General features: G+C 39.4%; 1 protein-coding gene across 4 annotated transcripts in view; it reads right to left on the bottom strand.

Moving 5' to 3' along the window:
* The window catches only part of farp2 (FERM, RhoGEF and pleckstrin domain protein 2), a 219,354-nt gene that overhangs the window by 114,376 nt on the left and 82,192 nt on the right, over nt 1-22,786 (bottom strand). For all 4 annotated transcript variants that reach the window (XM_039766563.1, XM_039766557.1, XM_039766571.1 and 1 more), the window contains exons 9-12: nt 18,511-18,606; nt 12,842-13,005; nt 10,679-10,747; nt 9,504-9,561 (exon numbers count right to left, since the gene is read on the bottom strand). In XM_039766563.1, the coding sequence (XP_039622497.1) occupies nt 9,504-9,561; nt 10,679-10,747; nt 12,842-13,005; nt 18,511-18,606 (387 nt within the window). The remainder of the gene's footprint in view (nt 1-9,503; nt 9,562-10,678; nt 10,748-12,841; nt 13,006-18,510; nt 18,607-22,786) is intronic.

Genomic DNA, 22,786 nt, shown 5'->3' on the forward strand with positions numbered 1-22,786 from the left:
TGAGAGCAGGTTCACCCTGAGCACGTGACAGAAGGGAAAGGGTCTGGAGAAGCCATGGAGAACATTATGCTGCCTGTGACATCATTCAGCATGAGCAGTTTGGTGGTGGGTTAATGATTGTCTGGGGAGGCATATCCATGGAGAGTCACACAGACCGCTACAGGCTTGACAAAGGCACCTTGGCTGCCATTAGGTATCAGGATGAAATCCTTGGACCCATTGTCAGACCCTATGCTGGTACAGTGGCTCCTGGTGCACGACAATTCCTGGCCTCATGTGGTGAGAGTATGCAGGCAGTTCCTGGAGGATGAAGGAATTGATACCATTGACTGGCCACCACACTTTCCTGACCTAAATCCAATAGAACACCTCTGGGACATTATGTTTTGGTCCATCCAATGCCACCAGGTTGCACCTCAGACTGTCCAGGAGCTCAGTGATTCCCTGGTCCAGATCTGGGAGGAGATCACCCACAACACCATCTGTCATCTCATTAGAAGCATGCACCGATGTTGTCAGGCATGTATACAAGAACACAGGGGCCATACAAAGTGCTGCGTACAATTTTGAATTGCTGCAATTAAATTTTGGCAAAATGGACTAGCCTGCCACATAATTTTTCACTCTGATTTTTGGGGCGTCTTTGAATTCAGGGCTCTGTAGGTTGATCATTTTCATTTCCATCAAACGATGTGGCATCCTTTCGTTCCTAACACATTACCCAGTCTATATCAGTATAGATATCCAGGAGGATTTCTTTTTCCCATTCAGATCTGATGTGTTTTCAAAGTGTTCCTTTAATTTTTTTGAGCAGTTATATATATATATATATATATATATCGTGTCACGCACGCGCGAGTAGGGGGCCACGGACGGACCTTAATACGTTCGGGAAGACATACGCCAGCAGGGAGTGGTGGGGTACTAACCTTTCTCCTTTTTCTTACAGAAAAAAAGATGCACCGCCGCCATGAGACTTCCTCCTACAACTTCCTGCAATACGCTACTTCCGCCCTTCCTCCGTCCACTACTCCTGACATCATCAATCCCATCGTGCACCACGGCTCCTTCCCAGCATCCCTCCACTTCCGGCCCCTCCTCCATAAATGGCCGCCGACACCATCTTTGGGTGTCATGCACTGGAAATTTCATTTTTATGTACACTGACCTGAACAAAACCTTTATGTTGTTTATTGCTTACTCTTTAACAATATTATATATATATATATATATATATATATATATATATATATATATATATATATATATATATATATATATATATATATATATATATATATATATATATATATATATATATATATTATATATATATATATATATTATATGTTATAATGGCACACTGAAGGCAAAGTACGATACTGCAGGGCCCGCACAGTTTATTCACTCCATTCCCGCAAAAATGCTCCAGCTCTACATGCAGCTCGAACCTTGTACATGTTTGGTACCACATATCTGTGTGAGAAGCTCTTCTCAGTCATGAAGACTAACAAAACAGCACACAGGAGTCGCCTCACTGATGAGCACCTACAGTCCATCCTGACAATCTCCACAACACAGAACCTCACACCAAACAAATTTCTTAACAAAAAAAGATGCCAGGCGTCCAGCTCTCATAAAATGACATAAGATCAAAGACAACTGAATGATTTGATTTGTTATTGCTGAAAAGAACAAGTTTTATTTATATTTCCAGGTTTTGTTATGCACCATGTTCATATTTCAATTTGTATAATTTTGACAGGATATATTTTTATGGAGAGCAAAATCTTTTGGGATATTTAAAATTTAAGTTTATTTTTTATATAAAATTAGATAAGAGTAAAGAAATTTGAAAGTTTGTTCTTTTAACGTTTACTTTATTTCTAACTTGTATAACTTAGACAGGATATATTTTTATGGAGAGCAAAATATTATGTTATTTAAGGTTTGAGTTGATTAATATTCTGTCGACTAAATAAAGATTCCTTCTATTTAAAATTTAAATAGAACTTGAACAGAAACGATAGTTCATAATATCCATGCAGACTTGCACTTAAGAGTGGCAGTCATCTGTTTTAACAAACAGCGTATTGCACTGATACGAAATACCCTGCCCATTTAATTATTTAGGAATGGATAAATACATTAAGATTTTGTACAAATAATGTTTTTCAGTTTTCTTCCTTTATGGATTCTGACACCCCCAGCAACAGTTGCTAGCACCCCAAAGACTGTATGTGTGTGTGTGTATATAAATAAATATTAATATAATATATATATATATATATATATATATATATATATATATATATATATATATATATAAATAAATATATATAAATATATATAAATATAAATATATATAAATATATAAATATATATATATATATAAATATATAAATATATATAGGACAGGTGAGACCCCAATGCTCCGAAGTTAAAGACATCCTGGAATGGCCCCGTCTGTCACGCATGCGCGAGTAGGAGGCCGCGGACGGACCTTAAACCGCTTCGAAAGACTTTCGCCGGCAGGGAGTGGCAGGGTACTAACCTTTCTCCTTTGTCTTCCAGGAAAAGAGACGCTCCGCCATTGTAACCTTCCCGCAGTACGTCCACTTCCGCCCCTTCCTCCGCCATCTTCCTTGACGTCAGCAGTCCCATCCACCCTCACGCTTCCTTCCCAGCATTCCTACATTTCCGGTTCCTCCCCTATAAAATGGCCACCGACACCTCTGAACGGCGTTGCGCATATGAACTGTTTTGTTTATATCTCTGACCTGTTTTTTCATTGTGGAGTGTCCGCAATATACGGGGCCGGAAAACGCCAAAACTTTATGCTGTTTGTTGCTTCATCTTTTACAGTGACGTAGTCGACAGAATTATAGTCTGAGAGAAATGACTGAAGGGCAAGACCTCAACACGGTGCTGCAGGGAATGAACGCCCAGATCCTGGCCCTGCAGCAGGCGCAAGCCAACACCACCCGGGAGTTGGAGATGAAGGCCAAACTGGCGGAAGCCCGAAGGGTAAGGCCCGACCCGCCTCGTCCAATGCCCCCGCCTCTGGTGCCCATGATAGAGGCGGACGATATAGAGTCCTACCTGGGCATCTTCGAGAGGACGGCCACCCGGAACAAGTGGCAGCGGTCCGAGTGGGCGTCCATTCTGGCTCCCTATCTGAAGGGACCCGCACAGCGGGCTTATTACGACTTCCCTGTCGAGGAGGCCGCAAGTTATGACCTCCTGAAACAGGAGATCCTGGCGCTACGGCATCACGCCGGGCCAGCAGGCGGCCGAATGGCGGAGCTGGCAGTTCGACCCAGAGAAGCCGGCCCGTGCGCAGGCCTTCGACTTCTGGGGCAAAATGGGGCGCTGGTTATGACCCGAAGGCCCCCAAGCCCGGAAGGTCGTAGAGCAGGTGGCTTGCGAGGGCCTGGTAAATGCTTTGCCCACCTCCCTCGCCCAGCAGGTCCGGCTCCATCCTTTTAAGGACATGCCAGGCCTCCTGGAGGTCTTGGAGCATCAGCTGGCGGTCTACCAAGGTGGGGGGTCGGAAAGGGACGCTCGTGGGAACCGACAGGGACGGCCGGCCACCCCCGAGCCCTCTCGACGCGCTGCAGAAGCGGCACAGAGGCCAAAAGAAAAAACGGCCGCCCCGCACTGTTACAAGTGCGGCGAGGTCGGCCACCTCCTTCCTACCTGTCCCCTCAACACAATAGCAGAGCCGATGGACTGCACCTGGGCGGCCGCCGAAAGGTACTGTACTCCGTTGCACCCTCTGGCAAGTCTAAACACGGGAGTAGTGTTGTTGAATGGGCACTCGGTGGTGACTTTGTTTGACTCCGGCAGCAACATTACCATTGTCGCTCGCCGTTACGTGTTACCGCGACAGTGGCTGGCGCAGCGCTTGCAGGTCACTTGTGTACATGGGGAGACCAAGTCTTACCGCAGCACCCGCTGTTACATCACCTGGAAGGGGCAAGTTTCTAACTTGACGGTCGCGGTGTTACCCGATCCCCCCTATCCGGTAATTTTGGGGCAAGACTGGTCACACAGGAAAAGCGGTAAGACGAACACCGCTCCCGGGGCCTCGCTAGGTCTGGTCATGAAGGGGCGAGGCACCCTTCCCGCGGTCTCCACGCCATGCTCTGAGGCAAGCCAAAATGGCGCAGGCACATCGGGGGAGGTTTCTCAGGCGACGGACTCTGACCCGGAAGTATCCGCTGGAGAAAGGACGAGCCAGGGAACCCTTCCCCCAAACCGCTCACAAGACCCCCTAAGTAATTTGGACCACCAATTTCGGTCCACGCCTGCCTCGTTTAAAAGGGAGCAGTGAAATGACGATTCCCTGCGGTTTGCCCGGAATGCGATAGTTCTTCCAGGCAGCTCACAAGCTGACGGTTCCATGCCACACAAGCCCTTCTTTGTACTGGAGAATGATCTGTTGTATCGGGTTGCAACTCACGAGGGGGAGGTGCGGAAACTGTTGTTAGTGCCGCGTACCTTCCGGCGGGAGGTATGTGAGCTGGTTCACGCCCACCTCGGGGCCGAGAAGACACTGGAGAGAATCAAGCTCCGCTTTACTGGCCGGGATCAGCGAGGAGATCCGGCGTTTCTGTCAATCCTGTCCGGAGTGCCAGACTCGCCAGATTCCTAGGAGGGACCGTGCTCCTCTCGTCCCGATTCCCCTGATAGACATCCCTTTTGACCAAATAGGGGTACACCTGGTAGGCCCCCAGGAACCCTCAAACCGTGGCCACAAGTATATATTGGTCATGGTAGATTATGCAACCCGATACCCAGAGGCGGTTCCCTTGCGCTCCGCTAATACAAAAAGTATCGCACGGGAGTTAGTCAACCTATTTTCAAGAGTGGGGATCCCCAAGGAAGTCCTCATGGACCAGGGTACTCCTTTCACCTCAGATACGTTCAAGGAGGTTGCCAAATTACTGCGAATAAAGCACCTGAAGACGTCTGTCTACCACCCCCAAACAGATGGGCTGGTAGAACGTTTTAACCAGACGCTTAAACAGATGCTTCACAAGGTGGTCAGCACTGATGGCAGGAATTGGGACCAGCTCCTACCGCTCATGCTTTTTGCCTACCGGGAGGTGCCCCAGGCCTCTACGGGCTTCTTCCCTTTTGAGCTATTGTACGGGCGACAACCCCGGGGACTTTTGGACGTACTAAAAGAGGGCTGGGAGGCTGAGGCCCTTGCCTCCTCCAATATATTGGAGTATGTGGCGCAAATGCGCGACAGGCTCGCTAAAATCAGGCCCATCCTAAAGGACCACGCGACCCGTGCACAAGCAGCGCAGGCCCGGTGTTACAACCGCAACTCTGTCCTCCGGGAGTTCCGCCCGGGGGATCGAGGAATGGTAACTCGTCCCTACCTCCCATTCAAAACTACTAGCTCATTGGCAGGGGCCATACGAGGTTAAGGAACGAAAGGGGCTCGTCGACTATTTAGTTAAACAACTGAATCGTCGATCGAGCGAGAGGATCTACCATGTTAATTTATTAAAACCCTGGAAGGACCAGGAGGAGTCTCCCAACACTAGTAGATCCCTCTTCCTATTCGCTAGCACATTTGCCCTTAACCTTGGTGACGAGCTGACACCCTTACAGCAGCGGGAGATAACCCAGACTATCCACGCCATCCCCGATGTAGTGAGCGAGGCACCAAGCCGGACCTCCCTGATTGTACACGACATAGTCACGGACCCCGGAGTAGTCGTCCGGGAGAGGCCCTATAGACTCCCGGAGGCAAAACGCGCCGAAGTGGAACTGGAGGTGCAGCGGATGCTGGATATGGACATTATAGAGGAAAGCCATAGTCCTTGGTCCAGTCCTATCGTCCTCGTTTCCAAGCCGGACGGCTCCTGGAGATTCTGCAACGACTTTAGACGTCTAAACCAGGTCTCCAAGTTCGACGCCTACCCGATGCCCCGCATTGACGACCTACTCGAGCGGCTGGGTGCGGCCCGGTACTTGACTACCCTTGACATGACAAAAGGGTATTGGCAAATTCCTTTAACGGCATCTGCAAAAGAAAAAATGGCCTTTAGCACCCCTAGCGGACATTGGCAATACAAGGTCCTCCCATTTGGGCTGCACGGGGCCCCAGCGACATTTCAGCGTCTGGTGGATAGAGTGCTGAAGCCCCACCAGTCCTATAGTGCCGCCTACCTGGATGACGTCGCCATCTATTCCGGCACCTGGGAGGAACATCTATTGCAGGTCTCTGTTGTCCTCGCGACACTGGCTAAGGCCGGCCTCCGCATTAACCCCCGTAAGTGTTTCTTTGGCTTAAAGGAGGCCAAGTATTTAGGTTACCTGGTGGGGCGAGGACAGGTGAGACCCCAATGCTCCGAAGTTAAAGACATCCTGGAATGGCCCCGTCTGTCACGCATGCGCGAGTAGGAGGCCGCGGACGGACCTTAAACCGCTTCGAAAGACGTTCGCCGGCAGGGAGTGGCGGGGTACTAACCTTAATCCTTTGTCTTCCAGGAAAAAGGACGCTCCGCCATTGTAACCTTCCCGCAGTACGTTCACTTCCTCCCTTGCTCCGCCATCTTCCTTGACGTCAGCAGTCCCATCCTCCCTCACGGTTCCTTCCCAGCATTCCTCCACTTCGGTCTCCTCCCCTATAAAATGGCCGCCGACGCCTCTGAACAGCGTCGCGCAAGTGAACTGTTTTGTTTATATCTTTGACCTGTTTTTTCATTGTGGAGTGTCCGCAATATACGGGGCCGGAAAACCCCAAAACTTTATGCTGTTTGTTGCTTCATCTTTTATAATAAATATATATATATATGTGTGTGTCTGTATATGTATATATGTAGATATGTATATATATATATATATATATATATATATATATATATATATATATATATATATGTGTGTGTGTTTGTATGTATATACATACAGTATATATGTATTTGTGTGTATATATGTGTGTGTATGTATGTGTGTATATGTAGATATGTATATATATGTGGATGTATGTGTATATATGTATGTATATATGTGTGTGTGTGTATATATATGTGTGTGACAGCACACATCACTCACAACAATGAGAAAACAATTACATTGACAATCATGTTACGTTATTTTCAAAATGTTTCCTTTTCTGTTTCATTACTTCTTTAACACACTACTTCTCCGCTGCGAAGCGCGGGTATTTTGCTAGTTACTATATAAAACACCACATTAGACAATTAACTGCATATACCTGAAATTACTTTCAACTACATCATCTCTGGCCTACCTCTTTCCACTTCCATTTTGGTGTACCTTTTTACCTAGGCACCCTCTGTCTTTGGCTCCACCTGCCCAAACCATCTTAGTTCGTATCTCCTTAGAACCACTACTATGCAAAATTACTAACATTCATTTGATCAATTCACATCTGTTCTTTTCAGCTACATTTCATGTTCTGCTTTCATCAGCCATATCCAACTACCACATAGCATTCTTTTCCTTGTGTAGCCTTTACAAACTCTATGTCAGAGAATGTGAGAAAGCTCCTGGAATCTTTTCTGTGCACCTCTTAACCCACCTATCATTACTGTGCCACATCTCAATCTGTACTCCACAAAACACCTAAGTAGGAAAACACCCCTACTTTTTCCAAAAGAACTCTATTACTAGTATCAAAATTTACATCCGGACTCTGCATAACCCTGATTACTATCAATAATGGTTACATTTGTTACCTGGACACTACCCAGAGATTCTTCCAATAACTTCCCCACACAGGCCTCATGACCATGCACTTATCTCATACATGCCTCTCTCCCATCACCTTAATCGTTACCTTTCCTTTATTAATTCCTTTCACTTTTGAACTATATTTCCATTTTAGTATCTTCTCTATCATTTCTGCTTTATTTTTTGCCATCAGAATAACAAGATCTACATAAAAATGTAGCTTTCATGGAAATCCTTTATACACTTCTCTGGTAACCACTTCCATCATTACCATAAAAGGCCATAGTCAAAAAGCAATAGGATCTCTAGAGCAGGCCCTCCTTCCACTCCTACTGTACAATTCCCATCTGCTTCCTCATACACAGACATCACCACAGAGACTAATCATTCATTCAGTCATACAACTTCTCAATGTCTATTTTACCACATCTTGCAGAAACCTGTCAAATAAATGGCTTCTCCAGATATGCAAATGCTTCTTTGCCTTTGCCTGATGCTTTTTACTCCATTTACCAGACAACAAAGATTGCATCCGTTCTTCCATTCCCAGACATGAAACCAAATTGCATTTTGCTAACTTACAGTTAATCTTGGATTCTTTTCTTTGTGCAACCGGCAGATCGAGGGTTACCATCATCTGTTCATGAGTGGGTTGCAGAGGTTGTCTAAAGCAGTGTTTTCCAACCACGTTTGCAGATTGCCATTACTGGCTTGCTAGTGGGTGATGTAAGCATTCAGCAACACTGGGCTATGTTTCCCTTTTTCAAAATTTGACAATATTAAGAGGCTGTTTACAATTGCTGCTATTGGGTCGTCAAAGAATTTTACAAGGAAAAACTGGGGTGGGGGCCTTAAAGGTTGAGAAACTAGTGTAAAGAAAGCGTTGCCGGCCTAATGCATAAGAATTAGCCAAATGGAACAGCAATGATCTAAACAAACCTTAAAGAGCCCTACAAGAGTCAGAAAACATGATGATTATTATTATTATTATTATTTCACCAAGGCAGGTTTTGAAAATTTCTAGAACATTATTGCCCTATTGTTTTCTAATGGCCTTTGGCCGTAAGTATGAATTGCTTTAACTTGGTCAGCCAATAAATCAGCACATGGATTGCATAGGAAATTAAAACTCATGTCAGCTTTGGCAGACTGGCATTCTATACATGGTTGACCTTGGTCAACATACTGTCTCTCACAATGACAACCACTTTAAATGACTGCATAATACAACTAGTAATCTAAATAGAAAGCATTATGATTTACTGTACTAGCAAATATACAAAGTATTCTCCGAAATGCATTTCTTTAAGGAGACAGGAACCAAACTTAACCAGCTGAAGTCTAAACTATACTTGTTTCAATTCTGACCTTGTAAAAATCTGATCTCATTTGTCGTCCTATGAGTGGTTTCAGCCAATTCTGATGGATTGAGGATTATATATATATATATATATATATATATATATATATATATATATATATATATATATATATATATATATATATATATATATATATATATAATGCAATTTATAATGAGCACATTTTTAATTCTCAATTTACTTCACTGCTGTATGATTAAGGTTAATACAGAACATAAAAATAAACAGAAAGCGCAAAAATAGATAAAGAAATGTGACTGACCAGTTGACATGAATTGGCCAGAGATATGATGAGACACGGATCAAAAGCCATATATTTTTACTCTCCTAATGAAATAAATGAACACATATGGAAGATAACTCAGAATACTTGAGCACTAATTAAAGACTAAGAATACTAACCTGTTTTGGTACTTCAGAGCCCAGAGTCCTAGTAGACAATCGGACTTTACTGTTTCTCCTGTAATACAGGATGCATATCACAATAAGTTAGAAAACAAATTGCCAATAGTGCACTAAAAAGTGCAAGCTTGAGAAGTATTTACAGTAAGTTTTAAGGTTGCTTTTCATAACTAAGGTATGCTGTCACTTGTCCCAAACACTTATTTATGAAGCGAGGCTTAATGAAATAAGATGTTTAACAATTTTGTTATAAAAGCACCACCACCTCAAGCAACTTATAATTGTGAATAATTAGGCAACAGTTCATGAATCAAAAGCCTTAAGAATACAAATATGTCTACTTCAATGTGGCAAAGGTACCAGTTTCACAAAATATTTACTCTGCATTTTAGACAAATCCTTGTAACCAATAAAATGCTATTGAAAATACTCAACTAAAATAGAGGTTTGTTTTTTAAAAAAACAGTTTTCCCAAGTGAATGATACAAGTTCTTTATTCTGTTCAAATCAAATCACCTTATACTTTTACCTATCCCTTATATATAAATGTGCTAAGACTGTCAATACTGCAATAAACAACATACCAGCACAGGAAGGTATTTTCGAATAGACATTACGAAGCAAGTCACATCTTACATCTGCTATACCATACTGTAACAAGCAGCCAGCCAGGTAGTCACAGTACAGTAAATAAGATCAATTATCAAACTCAAATAAAGTATGTGCATCGTGTCCTTTCATTATTGATTGCTTCTTTCAACTTTTTTAGAAAATCAGAAAAAGGGCTCTGAATTGAAAACTTATGACTAGAAATTCACCAGCAACACAAACTGTTGTACTGTGGAGAAAAGGTGTCTCATGGCTAGACAGGTCTGTATTTTCTAACAGTGGCCTTGAGTCCCATTCAATACGGAACTAGTAGTGCTTGTACAAACTTTATGGGGTAACTAACTTTAAATAAAAATCATTTTTGTGTGAAGCATTCCTTTAGGTTATCTGTTGCAAATGACATAATTGTTAAATACAGCTTTAATGTCAAAAAATGTTTCCTTTAATACTGTAATCTGATCTCGTTCTTAAGCCATTCAGTCTCAAGTTAAAGAAATTACATTTTTCATTTATATTTAACTTAAAAATCAGTCAGTGTCACTGCATATGATGTGGAATATGCTTACCTTTGATAAGGAGTCCTTCTTGCCCCACTTTCCCTGACATAATCTACCAGCTGTTTTTGTGTTCTTCCACTGTAATACAATACCCATAACTGTAGTTCTCTGTATGAATTTAGCAAGGTTTAATTATTATAAACAAAAAAATAATTTCAACCACAAAAGACAACAACATTAAAATTTATATGGTAAATGGCATAGAGGTTCTTAAGAAAACATTTTTAATTCTCATCTCCACATAATGATAGGATTTCTTTTTTCTATACTGTATAAACTGAGGATTCTGAAGGTCGAAACAAATATTAATGTTATGACAAGTATATTAAGAAAATGTTACACTTACTGCCAATAAGAGTAAGACATCTTATAAGATTATAAAAGGTGCTTGTAATAAATGTAACTTCCATGGTTCAAAGAGCATTATCACTTCTTGCTGATTCATAACAAACAGGAATTTGGCAAACTAACAATGAAATGGATCCTCAAAAGACTAATGAAAATACTTAATTAGGTTTTGTTCACCTTCCATATGGGGCACTGTAAAGAGCTTTTTTCATTCAAAAACGGGTAGTTTTTAATGTAAGCATATATTACTTCATTCATATTTTAAAGCGTTTTTTGTTATTTGGGGTATAATAATGATGCATTACACAATCACCTGAAAACTTGCTATATTCTCCAGAGAAAGTTCAAAATAAAAAGTTCAAATCCAAACCTAGTCATGGACTATGTGGCATTTATACATTCTCAATATATCCTCATTAATTATCTATGGTGTTCCTCTACGATCCAAAGATATGCAGGTTAGGATTATGGGGAGTACTCAACTGACAATGTGTGTGCACTTGATTTTGTCCTGGGTTGGAATGACGGCAAGATCATAACATTTTCTTGCCTTTCCATCTGATGCTGCTGGAAATGGTTACAGTCGCCAGTAATCCAGTATTAAAATAAGTGGGTACACACAATAAACAAAGGAGTTAAAAATGTGTACATTATATAAACATTTTTAAATTTATCACATTTGGGAATGATGCAAAGGAAAAGACTGTGGAAATGGTATTTCATGAACATATACAGTACCATTGGGTGGATTGACAATTGGATGGAAATGGGAAAGAATTCTCCTTTGTGCAAAGTTCTAGTTTGTTTTTAAAAGTGGTAGCTTGCTTCATCAAAGCAGACATGCATAACCTAACAGACAACTACTGCAAAAATCTAATGCAAATGCAGTAATGTATCCTTATTACCTTGACTGCAGTGTGCATGGAATTCACAGAAGTTTATTGATAATTATTTACAAATAATTTTAAATGGTGCATTGGTGATTCTAAATTGTCCATAGTGTGTGTGTGCGTGCCCTGCGGTGGGCTGGCACCCTGCCCGGGGTTTGTTTCTTGCCTTGCGCCCTGTGTTGGCTGGAAATGGCTCCAGCAGACCCCCGTAACCCTAAAGTTAGGATATAGCGGGTTGGATAATGGATGGATATTTAAGTCTATGGAAACACCTTGAACTGTGTCATTATGACAAAGTACACATTAGCAGGATTTCTCTTCTAGCTCTTGTGCTGTATATGGAGAACATAATGCTACTTATACAGAACTAAAACTACCACAACTAAAGCAAACAAATGGAAACATTTAAATACATAACAAACAATCAGATGATAGAGTTTAAACTGCAAACAGTTAAGAAATTAGTTTTTAGATATTAGCACAACTACAGAGAAGACAGTGTCACCACCTAACAACATGTCCTGAAATAAGTTATGGTTTATACAGTTCTGTTCTACTCTATCACACTATAATCCTTGAGAACCTTCTCGCTCTATTTATATCTAACTTACCCATCAACAAACTACTTTGTAAGTACAGACTTGATAAAGTGTGCTTATAAAACATCCAAGAATACACAGTACTATAACAGTAGTAACTTCTCAAAAATTTGAAACATAATTCTTCAAAATTCTCTTTGTGCAATGTAAATTGCTTACCAAACTAATTAAAGTATTGTCTACTCTCTAATAAAGTTTACATCATTGCATCGGGAGTGTGTTAGTCCATATCCATCCATCCATCCACATTTATGCCAGGGTGTGTATTAACCAATTTTAATGATATCCAATTTTTTTTTATTGAGAAAGGTGACAAGTTTTATTCATCATTGTACCTGTATCTGAAGGAGGATCCCCTGGTGAAAAGGATAGATTTTGATTTGGGCTTGGGTTGGTCAAGAAGACGGAAAAAAGTGTGATACTCAACACAATTTTTCCAAAATATTTTGCAATGATTACGACTAGTCATAAGAAACTCCAAAGTGTCTTGGTAGGGGCCCTGAAAAGAGAGAGAATGTTTAAAATTACACAAATCTCCAACATATATTCTGCAAAGTTTTCTCCAAACTACATTTGAAGATTACTACAGCATAACCAATGCAACCACTGATTTTAATGACATTACTTAAATAAATGACTTGGGCAACTGGTAGTTAACATTCAAGATTGTAACAATTGAGGATTCATTTTAACGAGTTGGTATTCTATAATACAAAGCCTTTCATAACAGATTCAATGGAGCTCAAATCAAAATCCGCACCGATCCTTCATGAAAGATTCAAATAGGCACGTGCATTGAATATTTCAGCAGCAGCAGCAATATACACCCAATATTTGTTTGGTGGAGATGAGCATCAGCAAAACTAACATGTAATACTGTACATTTACTGACATTAAATTTAATCTGCTACAAATCTACCCAAGCCTGTATGCTGTCCAGGTTCCTCTGTAATAATTTAATGGATTCCAGATTATCTGCCAGTCCACCTATCTTGGCATCATCGGCAAATTTATCCAGCCTGTTACTTATACTCCTATCCAAATTATTTATTTTAGCTGTGGCCCTAGCACTGACCCCTGTGGAACACCACTCTTCACATCAGCCAATTCTGAGAAGGTTCCTCACTCATTACCATCTACTCATTATTTTGTAATAAAACTAGGGGGCTCTGCCCCCTGCTCACTTCAAACTGTTACATATGTATAATAGAACTATTTTACATTACAGCGAGTAATTAACTATAGTAAAAAATAGTAAAACATAATAAATTGAAAGAAAATTATGTTTCATGTTGTGTTAGAGGTATTTGTTGAGTTATACGTTTTTGTTCTGTTTGGCTTTGAAATTAACATGCACTTTTTAAACTTACACTTTTACTGTAAAACTTCAGTAAAAACAATATTTGGAATTAACCTTTCTTCAAAATCGCACTGAATTATGATTCCATGTTTTTACTTAATCGTGACAATGCAACATACAACTGCCCCTGAGTGAATATTGTTTCTTTCTCTCAAATAAATAAACTGACTTTTTGCAATGTTTCTCCCTGTGATTTCATAATTGTCATAGCAAATGCGATTCTTACAGGAAACTGTAAAAGTTTTAATACAAATGGCATATCAAGATCTCCTCTGGTGTCTAATGTTATCCGTGTACATTACCTTTCTTGCCACCTATTTAAATTTTAAGTTAGAATTGTTCGACTGATTTTCAATATAACTAATCTTGTCCCATTGCATAGCCCATCACTCATACAAAAATTACACAACAACATTACGATACATTCTTCCTTCAACAGTAATTCAGCCAGTGGAAGACCAGACGGCATTAACGCTTGTAGATATTTTACAGGATATTGTAAGTTGATGTTTTCATCTTCCGCACTATTAACAACAACTGCTTCAGCATAGTCTATTGATACGCATGTAATCAAATTGCCCTGTAACCGATCGACAATTTTCATGTTAATTCATTTGACTTCATGGTTTCTCGCTGCTAGGATTGCCCATGTACTCATTTCTTCTGTGATATCCCTTTGGGATAAAATTCTTCAATAAGATATGAACATCGTAAGTCTTCTTTTATTGGGAGATTTTCAATTTTAAAGTTGCCAATGTCTAGTAGCCAGATAGCAAAATCAACCGAACCTTGATCTGCTCGCATATTCTTTTGTAATTTGAATTGTTGGAACAAAGACCATAAAGGCACACTCTTTAGGCATGCATCGTAATTCTGCCTTTGGCCTCTTGACTACTGGTAGAACTTGACAAAAGTTGCCTCCCAGTATAAAAGTTTTATCTGCAAATGGTTGATCGGAGCCAAAAATGTCCCGAAAGATTTTGTCAAATACATTTGATACTGTTTGTGGGATTGTTTCGTCCCAAATAAATATTTCGGTCTTCTGCATCATCTTCTTTTTCCATTTCAATTTAACAGTTTCGTCCGTGATATTTAAGTAAGATAAGTTAAAAGTTATGCGACTGATGCAATTCTTGTTCATGCTATCAATGAATGTTTTTGCGTAAGAGTTCGCAATAATGGACTAAACACTTATACAAAAATGTTTTACCTGTGCCACCAGGTCCATCTATGAAGAATAACCGCTGACGAATTTCACCGAGAGCATATTTTTGAATTGTATAGAAAACTGCTCTTTGATCAGTGTTTAATTGTGAGTACATTTCCCGATATAATTTTTAATGGCCTTCCACACGTCTGCTGTTATCTTTCTTTACCTCAGATTTGTGTATTTCTTCTGGAAGTCCAAATTGCTGCATCGTTAAATCTTCTGCTTCTAACAATTCCTTGATGATCGGAAGAGCCATTTGTTCATTAGACTTTTCAGATAATGGTCCTTTGAATGCATCCCATAATTTTAAAGCATCAACTTCACCTGTCATAATTAAGTACACAAAGATGTGACTTAATTTGTCAGGCATTATTACAGAAGCGGCATCAGACATCATTTCGAAAATATAGTTGTCCAATTTACATAATTCAGCTGCTCGTGCCGCTTCTTAAAAAGTACCATATGTAGTTCCGTCTATTGTTAGAACATCTTTATAAGAAATTACTCCTTTTAATTCATGTAACAATAATTTTAAATGAAATCGTTCAAAAGCTTTTGGTGATACAATATTTATTCGAGCAACATTTTTCTTGGATGCCACACTCCTTTTTGTTTCTGTCTGACAAAAGCATTCACACAAATGAGAGGTGAAAGCGCAGGAAGCGTGTCTGACAAAAGAATTCACACGAATGAGAGGCAAGAGGACCGTGGCCGTTGGCCGTCAACCGGAAATGGTTGAGAAAAACTTGAAAAAATCTCTTGGCAATAATCTTGTGTCAAGATTTTCTTTTAAAATAGAGATATTTCAAACCTCATTAAATATTAATGACAACAGCTAAAATATAGATGTTGTAACTTATTACATATCTATACATTCTTATTAAATGTATTGTTTTTCCATCAAGCTTAATTCAAGTCACACTTGCTCTGGGCTAGAGGCAGCATTTGGCATGACTGGTGGCTCTGAGGCTGAAGATATGCAGTGGTTTCCAGAAAGTTGCCAGTTCAAATCTCCGTTACTGCCAAAAGAGATCCTACTCTGCTAGACCCTTGAGCAAGGCCCTTAACCTGAAACTGCTCTGGGGCATTGTACAATGGCTGATCCTGCACCCCTAAAAACTAACAAATTCATAATAAAAATTATATACAATATATATATATATATATATATATATACACACACAATATATATATATATATATATATATATATATATATATATATATATATATACACACAGTATATTATATATATATATATATATATATATACAACATAATATGCATATTTTAGGGATATGGGAGGAAAATCTGAATATACAAAGAAAAATCCTTCTCTGACACTTTGAGAACACAGAAACAGTGACACAGTCAAAATATTAAATTATATTAAATTGTAAAAAATGTAAAACACTATCTTCCCAATTTCTAATTCACTTTATGGAAATAAAGTATATAACGTAGATGCTCGCCTATTAGTTGACCTCGCAAATAAGTCGAGTGTATTGTTCAAGCCGAAAATTATGAAATTTGTTATGACCCGCGTATAAGTCGACGGTAAAGCTTGACAGCCTATCAAATTCTTTGAATTTCATAATTATATCCAATGTACCTGGGCCCAGACTTTCAACATTTTAATCTTTGAAGAATTTTAGTAAGCCAAAATTAAAACTCCAAAAACATTTTATTCATTTACTTACAGTTAGAATATTTCAATTAAATTCGTATTCAAATCCCTCGCATATAATAAAGTGGCCCTAAGTGTCTTCTTCAAATCCTTCAAAGTCTGACTCTTGTTGGGATCAGAGCTTAAAATAGCAGCCTGACATCCCAATTATACTGAATGTGGGATGTGGGTGGAGTTGTCGGGGTTTTGGGGGTGGAGTTTTGGGATTGAGTGTTTGTTGACAGCGTGGTGGGGCTCTTGTGTGTTTTTGGTCTTTGTTAAGCTAAAACAGGCACCTTAAAAAGAAGGAGATAATAAAGTCAACCATAGAGCAGTCAAGCCTTGTGTGTCACTCCCTGCTGTAAATTAGGAGAAGGGAACTCAGGGACAGGGTTTTACCCCAGAGCACGTTGCTCTGGACCTGGAGCTTCACACCACTGGACACAATGAAGAAGAAGCTCCCCTGCGTCACCCCGACCACGGTCCAGAGACAGGCAGGAAAGGTAACACTGGGGGCTCGCCTGGGATTATTCCTGCCAGCAATAGTGAGTGACACGAAGCTTGTAAAACTGAAAGAAAATTGGTGCATTCTCTCGGTGGAGTGTGTAACTAGGAAACTGTGAATGGCGACAAAACTAGGGGTAGATGCTGACCTGGAAGCAGAGTTTTCCAAAGCCACCGCAATTAGTACCAACCCCTTTAGGACATCGCCCACGCAAGAGGAAACTATGTCCCACCGTTTTCCACTGGTAAACTGGGAGAAAAGTGTAGAGGATGGGATTGTCGGACGCGAACATGAGCGCCATTGTAACCCTTTCGTACAGATGGCGTGGACCGAACTCCGAGAACATGCGGACTCGGTCACTATAAAGCCTGAACTGTTTTGTGAAGAGTATTACTCGCCGATTCGACCGCACACCTCCGGTACCAATCCGTTTATTTCATATGTAACAAACGAAGATACTTATGACAGCGGGATCGAGACCCATTAATTGATATTGCGCTTTAAAATCCGGTGCACCTTATGGTCCGAAATAGTGTATGTTTCTGGTTATCGCCATCTACTGGCAGCTAATGGTATGTTTGTTATCCAAAACCTGCAAAAGCTAATGCTCAAATTCAAGTGCGGTATTTCACAGTTTAAAGAATTATTTAATGAAATTAGGGTTTCCCCCGTGGATAAGTTGACTTTGTGTTTTTGAATGAATTTTAAGGCATACATTTTTCGACTTATACATGAGTATCTACGGTACATAAATATGAAGTTCAATGACTTTAGAGTTAAACCAGTAATTGTATTTATATTCTGAAACATGTATATATTTTTAAATCATTCTGATTAGTGATGGGTGAGCATTGTCTAGTGTCTTAACTAATTTAAGATTAAATATTTTGTGCAATTTAAATTCAACCTTCAAAATGGTCATTTGGAAGCTAAATGCAGATATGATCTTTCTGGAGGTGGTGTAGTCAGTACCTCAGAAGTGTATTCTTCACCAAAATAAACTGCTGCCTATGCAGGGTGCTACAGTATCACTAAGAACCTTTTTATTTGGTTTCAAGGACAGCTAAAATTAAATTAACATCCAAATTGAAAGATACCGAACTCACGAGGCTTGAAATGATCATGCCACATGGAAAAAAAGCTGTGGAGGCATCTTACAAACTGAAAAATTAATAATGAATACTTTAAATCTTAAAATGAAAAAAGTTTTATCCTTCAAACAGATTTAGTTTACTCCTTTAGATTAATAGCTTCTCATACTTACATGGACCTCAGGATGCAGCTTAATAAGGAATCTCTTTCTCTTAAAACTTAGCTTCCGGATCTTGGACCAATTAAAAGTGTTAATTTTTGTTGTACCCTATGAAGTAAAAAGAAAGTTGTTTCATTACAGTGAAATACACTATCCATGAAAGCAATTATAAATGTAATAATCTATTGTTTAAGGGTAACACAATGGATTCAAGAATGGATTCTAAGTGAAAAAATAACAGCAAAGACTAACAAAGTGGAACTCAAACATAAAACAACGCTGGATTTCTTTTTAGTAAATTATTTAAATATGAAAGAAAAAAACAGAATGCATGATTTTTCTTTTAGTTTTCGTAATAATGAAAATAAATACATTAAAAGTCATATAATTCCACCCAGTTCTATTTGGTAAACTGAACAATACTGTGATTCAAATATTGGCTCAACAAATGACTTAGCTAAACAATTAGAACATGATCAAAGAAACAAATTTTTTCATATCAGCTCAGTTTTTGATATCAGTATTATATCCTTAAACTGGATTACCAGGCTGGTGCAAACTCTTTGTTTATTCTTACTATAACCTGTCTCACCTTCTCCCTAAGCTCAACGTTGAAGTCTTCGTTTTTCAAATTCCACTATTTAATCCTTGGCTCTACCCTCACTCTCTTCCTCTTCATGATCTCCAATGTCATTCTGCAGACCACCATCCTATGCTGCCTTACTACACTTCCTCTGCCACCACTTTGCAGTCTTTAATTTCCTTCAGACTGACTCTTCTGCATAGGATGTAATCTACCTGTGTGCATCTTCCTCCACTCTTGTACGCAACTCTATGTTCCTCCCCCTTCTTAAAATATGTATTCACTACAGTCATGTCCATCTTTTTGGCAAAATCCACTATCATCTGACCTTCGTCATTCCTCTCCTTGACACCATACATACCCATCACCTCCTTGTCTCCTCTGTTCCCTTCACCAACATGTTCACTGAAATCCGCTCCAATCACCACTTTCTGTCCCTTGGGTACACTATTCATCACTTCATCCAATTCACTCCAAAAATCTTCTGTCTCCTCCATTGCAGAGCCAACTTGCGGGGCATATGCACTAACAACATTCATCATCACACCTCCAATTTCCAGCTTCATAATGATTACTCTGTCTAACACTCTTCCACCTCCAAAACATTCTTGACATACTGTTCCTTCATAATAACCACTACCCCATTTCTCCTCCCTTCCATGATAGAACAATTTGAATCCACCTCCGATCAACATGGCCTTAGTCCCCTTTCAAAAACTGCACTGTAAATAAATAGTCAAAAATTGCTCATCAGCCTCAGTTCGAACTTGTAAGCAATGACCTACAAGATAAAACTGCTACACTGTTTGAACTAAATGAACATTTTAGGCAGTGTTGCATAGTAACTAAGGCTTTAGACTTCAGACTAAAAACCCTGAGGTTGTAGGTTAAAATTCCACTACTGACACTGTGTGACCATGAATCTACTGTACAGTAGAAGAGACAGTGCTGCCATCAGAAAGTACATTTGTGGTGTAATTACACTTCTAATAAACAGCGAACATTATCTGCAGAAATATACCCAGGAATTGACTCCATTAGTTTCAAAACACACAAAACTTATTTATTGCAAAATGGAAATCTCTCCATCTTTGCTACTTGCTTTGTCCAAATCTCCACAAGAACCCTATACTGAGAGTACTGGGGAATTTCGAGCTAACATGAAATGTACAAAAATTACAATGAGCTCTGCTTTGCTGAGAACAGTAAATGGGAAACCACCCTTGACAAATCACCAATTCATTGCAGAGCACTTGCACACAAAACACCCACATTCATTCACACCAGGCAAAAACGGAGAAACCAATCAGCAATAGCCTATTGAATTATACTACGACCCTATATACAACTCTGACAGAAAGATATTTTTTTTAGAACATTTTTGTAGAAACAAATATAATTTTAAAATTAAAACTTTCGTCAATATTTCAAAAGAAAATTAAAAAACATTCAACTGCCAGTTCTACAGACAGTATTGCCTCATACTGCCAATATAAACAAAGAGCATATTAAAAGTGTTTAATGCAGTCTCCTGGCATACCACAAAGCACAGCATGCAAAAAAAATACAAACACATCCAAATGATAAATAAGTAGCTAAGATAGTAATATTATCACAAGCACTTCATGTATGCTACATATCTAAAGTAATCCTGTATTTAATATCAAATACTGGAAACAAACCAAACTGTGCTGTAATTAACATTCAAATTACATTTTTACCTATATTTAAAATGGATTAAGTAGATTTTTTTATATCTATATGAATAATTGAATATTACAAAGTTCATTACATTTATTTTCTATAACATACTGAAAGTAAAATCAAATGTATCAAAATCTCCTTTTAAAGTGGGGTGACCCCCTTGCATCTCAAAATGTCTATGCAGAGGACATTTATTATTTAAAAAATAGGAATGATTCTTTTTAAGGACTACTGTGGATGTTCTGTGTTTGTTATTCCCTACATGGACTGCTAAAACCTGACATGGAGGAGTATGCCCCTTTTAAAAAGCAGGAAGATGTAAGCTTAAAATGAAAGACAGTTTACATTTTAAAAAAGAGGTACTACAACCCCAAATCAGAAAAAGTTGGGAAGGTATGGAAAATGCAAAAAAATACCCAGTGATTCTTAAATTTACTTTGACTTCTATTTCATTGCAGACAGTATGAACCCAAGATATTTCATGTTTTGTCTGGTCAACCTCATTTAATTTGTTAATATGTATCCATTTCTGCATTTCAGGCCTGCAACACATTCCAAAAAAAGTTGGGAAAGGGGCACATTAGGGCCAGTAATGAGGTCAAATATTTAAATAATAATGCAATTTCAAACATGTGATGTCAACAGGTGATTGTAATCATGATTTGGTATAAAAGCAGTATCCACGAAAGGCAAAATCTTTGAGGAGCAAAGATGTGAAGAGGATCTCCAGTTTGTCCACAAATGCATGAGAAAATTATTGAAATGTTTAAAAACAATGTTTCTCAAAGAAAGACTGGAAGGGATTTGAATATTTCTCCATCTACAGTACATGATATCATTTAACGATTCAAGGAATCTGGAGTACAATAAAGGGCAAGGACACAAGCCTAAGCTGAACACCCATCATCTCGGATTCTTTAGATAGCACTGAATGAAGAACCGTCACTCATCAATAGCAGATATAACCATAAGGGTAAGGGATTACTTTGGCAAACCTTTGTGAAGCACTACAATATGAAGTTACAGTCATAATTACCACTTAAAACTTTACTATGCAAAAAAAACAAGCCTTATGTTAACCATATCCAGAATTCACATTGACTTTTCTGGGCTTGGAGGCTCCTGAAATGGACCATCACATGGTGGAAATGTATACCGTGGTCAGATGATTCAGTATTTCAGATCTTTTTTGGAAGAAATGGATGCCGTGTGCTCCGGACCAGAGATGAAAAGTATCATTTAGCGTGGCGAATTGCTCACATATTGAAGTGACTTTAGCTGCAGAGTTGTCTTGCGGTGCAGCAGTTTATTAGCCAGCAAAAGTGGTGTGAACAAGCTGTCTGTTGTTACGGTTCTGCCTTTGTCCAGAAACTGCTCCATAAGCTTTATGACAACAGACTCAGGAAGTCTTTACCCTGGGTTGTAACTCAAAACACAGTTCTCAACAAAACATTGCCAGATGTCACAGATCGCAGCAAATCTGTCATTTTTCACATGTTCTGCACAGGTGTCTTTGTTGTCAAAGTGCAAATGCTGCATGGTAATCTGATAGCGGCCACTGGACAATGGATCTTTGATTGCCGGTAAAATAAAAAGTTCTGAGCAGGCATCAACCACAGCACCAACTGTGGTCATTGCTGCTCTTGTGAAAAGAATGCAGATAAATGCCATCATCTCAGAGAGGGAGTGGCACGTTCGCTATACCACATGAACAAGTACCCAAAATGTACACTGGGCGTTAGATTTAAATTAAATCTATGTTATTATATCATAGTGATAATAATAGCAGCTCACTACTCAAACCGCAGAGCACCCGGACTCGAATCCAGTACCTTTGGGCTATGAGGCAGCAGTTCTGACCTCTGCAAGAATACATATCAACTTCCTGTCAATTGACATTTGAGCTTGGGTTTTTAAACTCATTGGCAGCAACATGTAAATCAAATTTTTTTTTTCCCTTTGGTTATATTCTTGAGTAAAAGCACACGTGTTTATTCGATA

This window comes from Polypterus senegalus, chromosome 1 (genome assembly GCF_016835505.1).
Source record: "Polypterus senegalus isolate Bchr_013 chromosome 1, ASM1683550v1, whole genome shotgun sequence".
NCBI lineage: Eukaryota > Metazoa > Chordata > Cladistia > Polypteriformes > Polypteridae > Polypterus > Polypterus senegalus.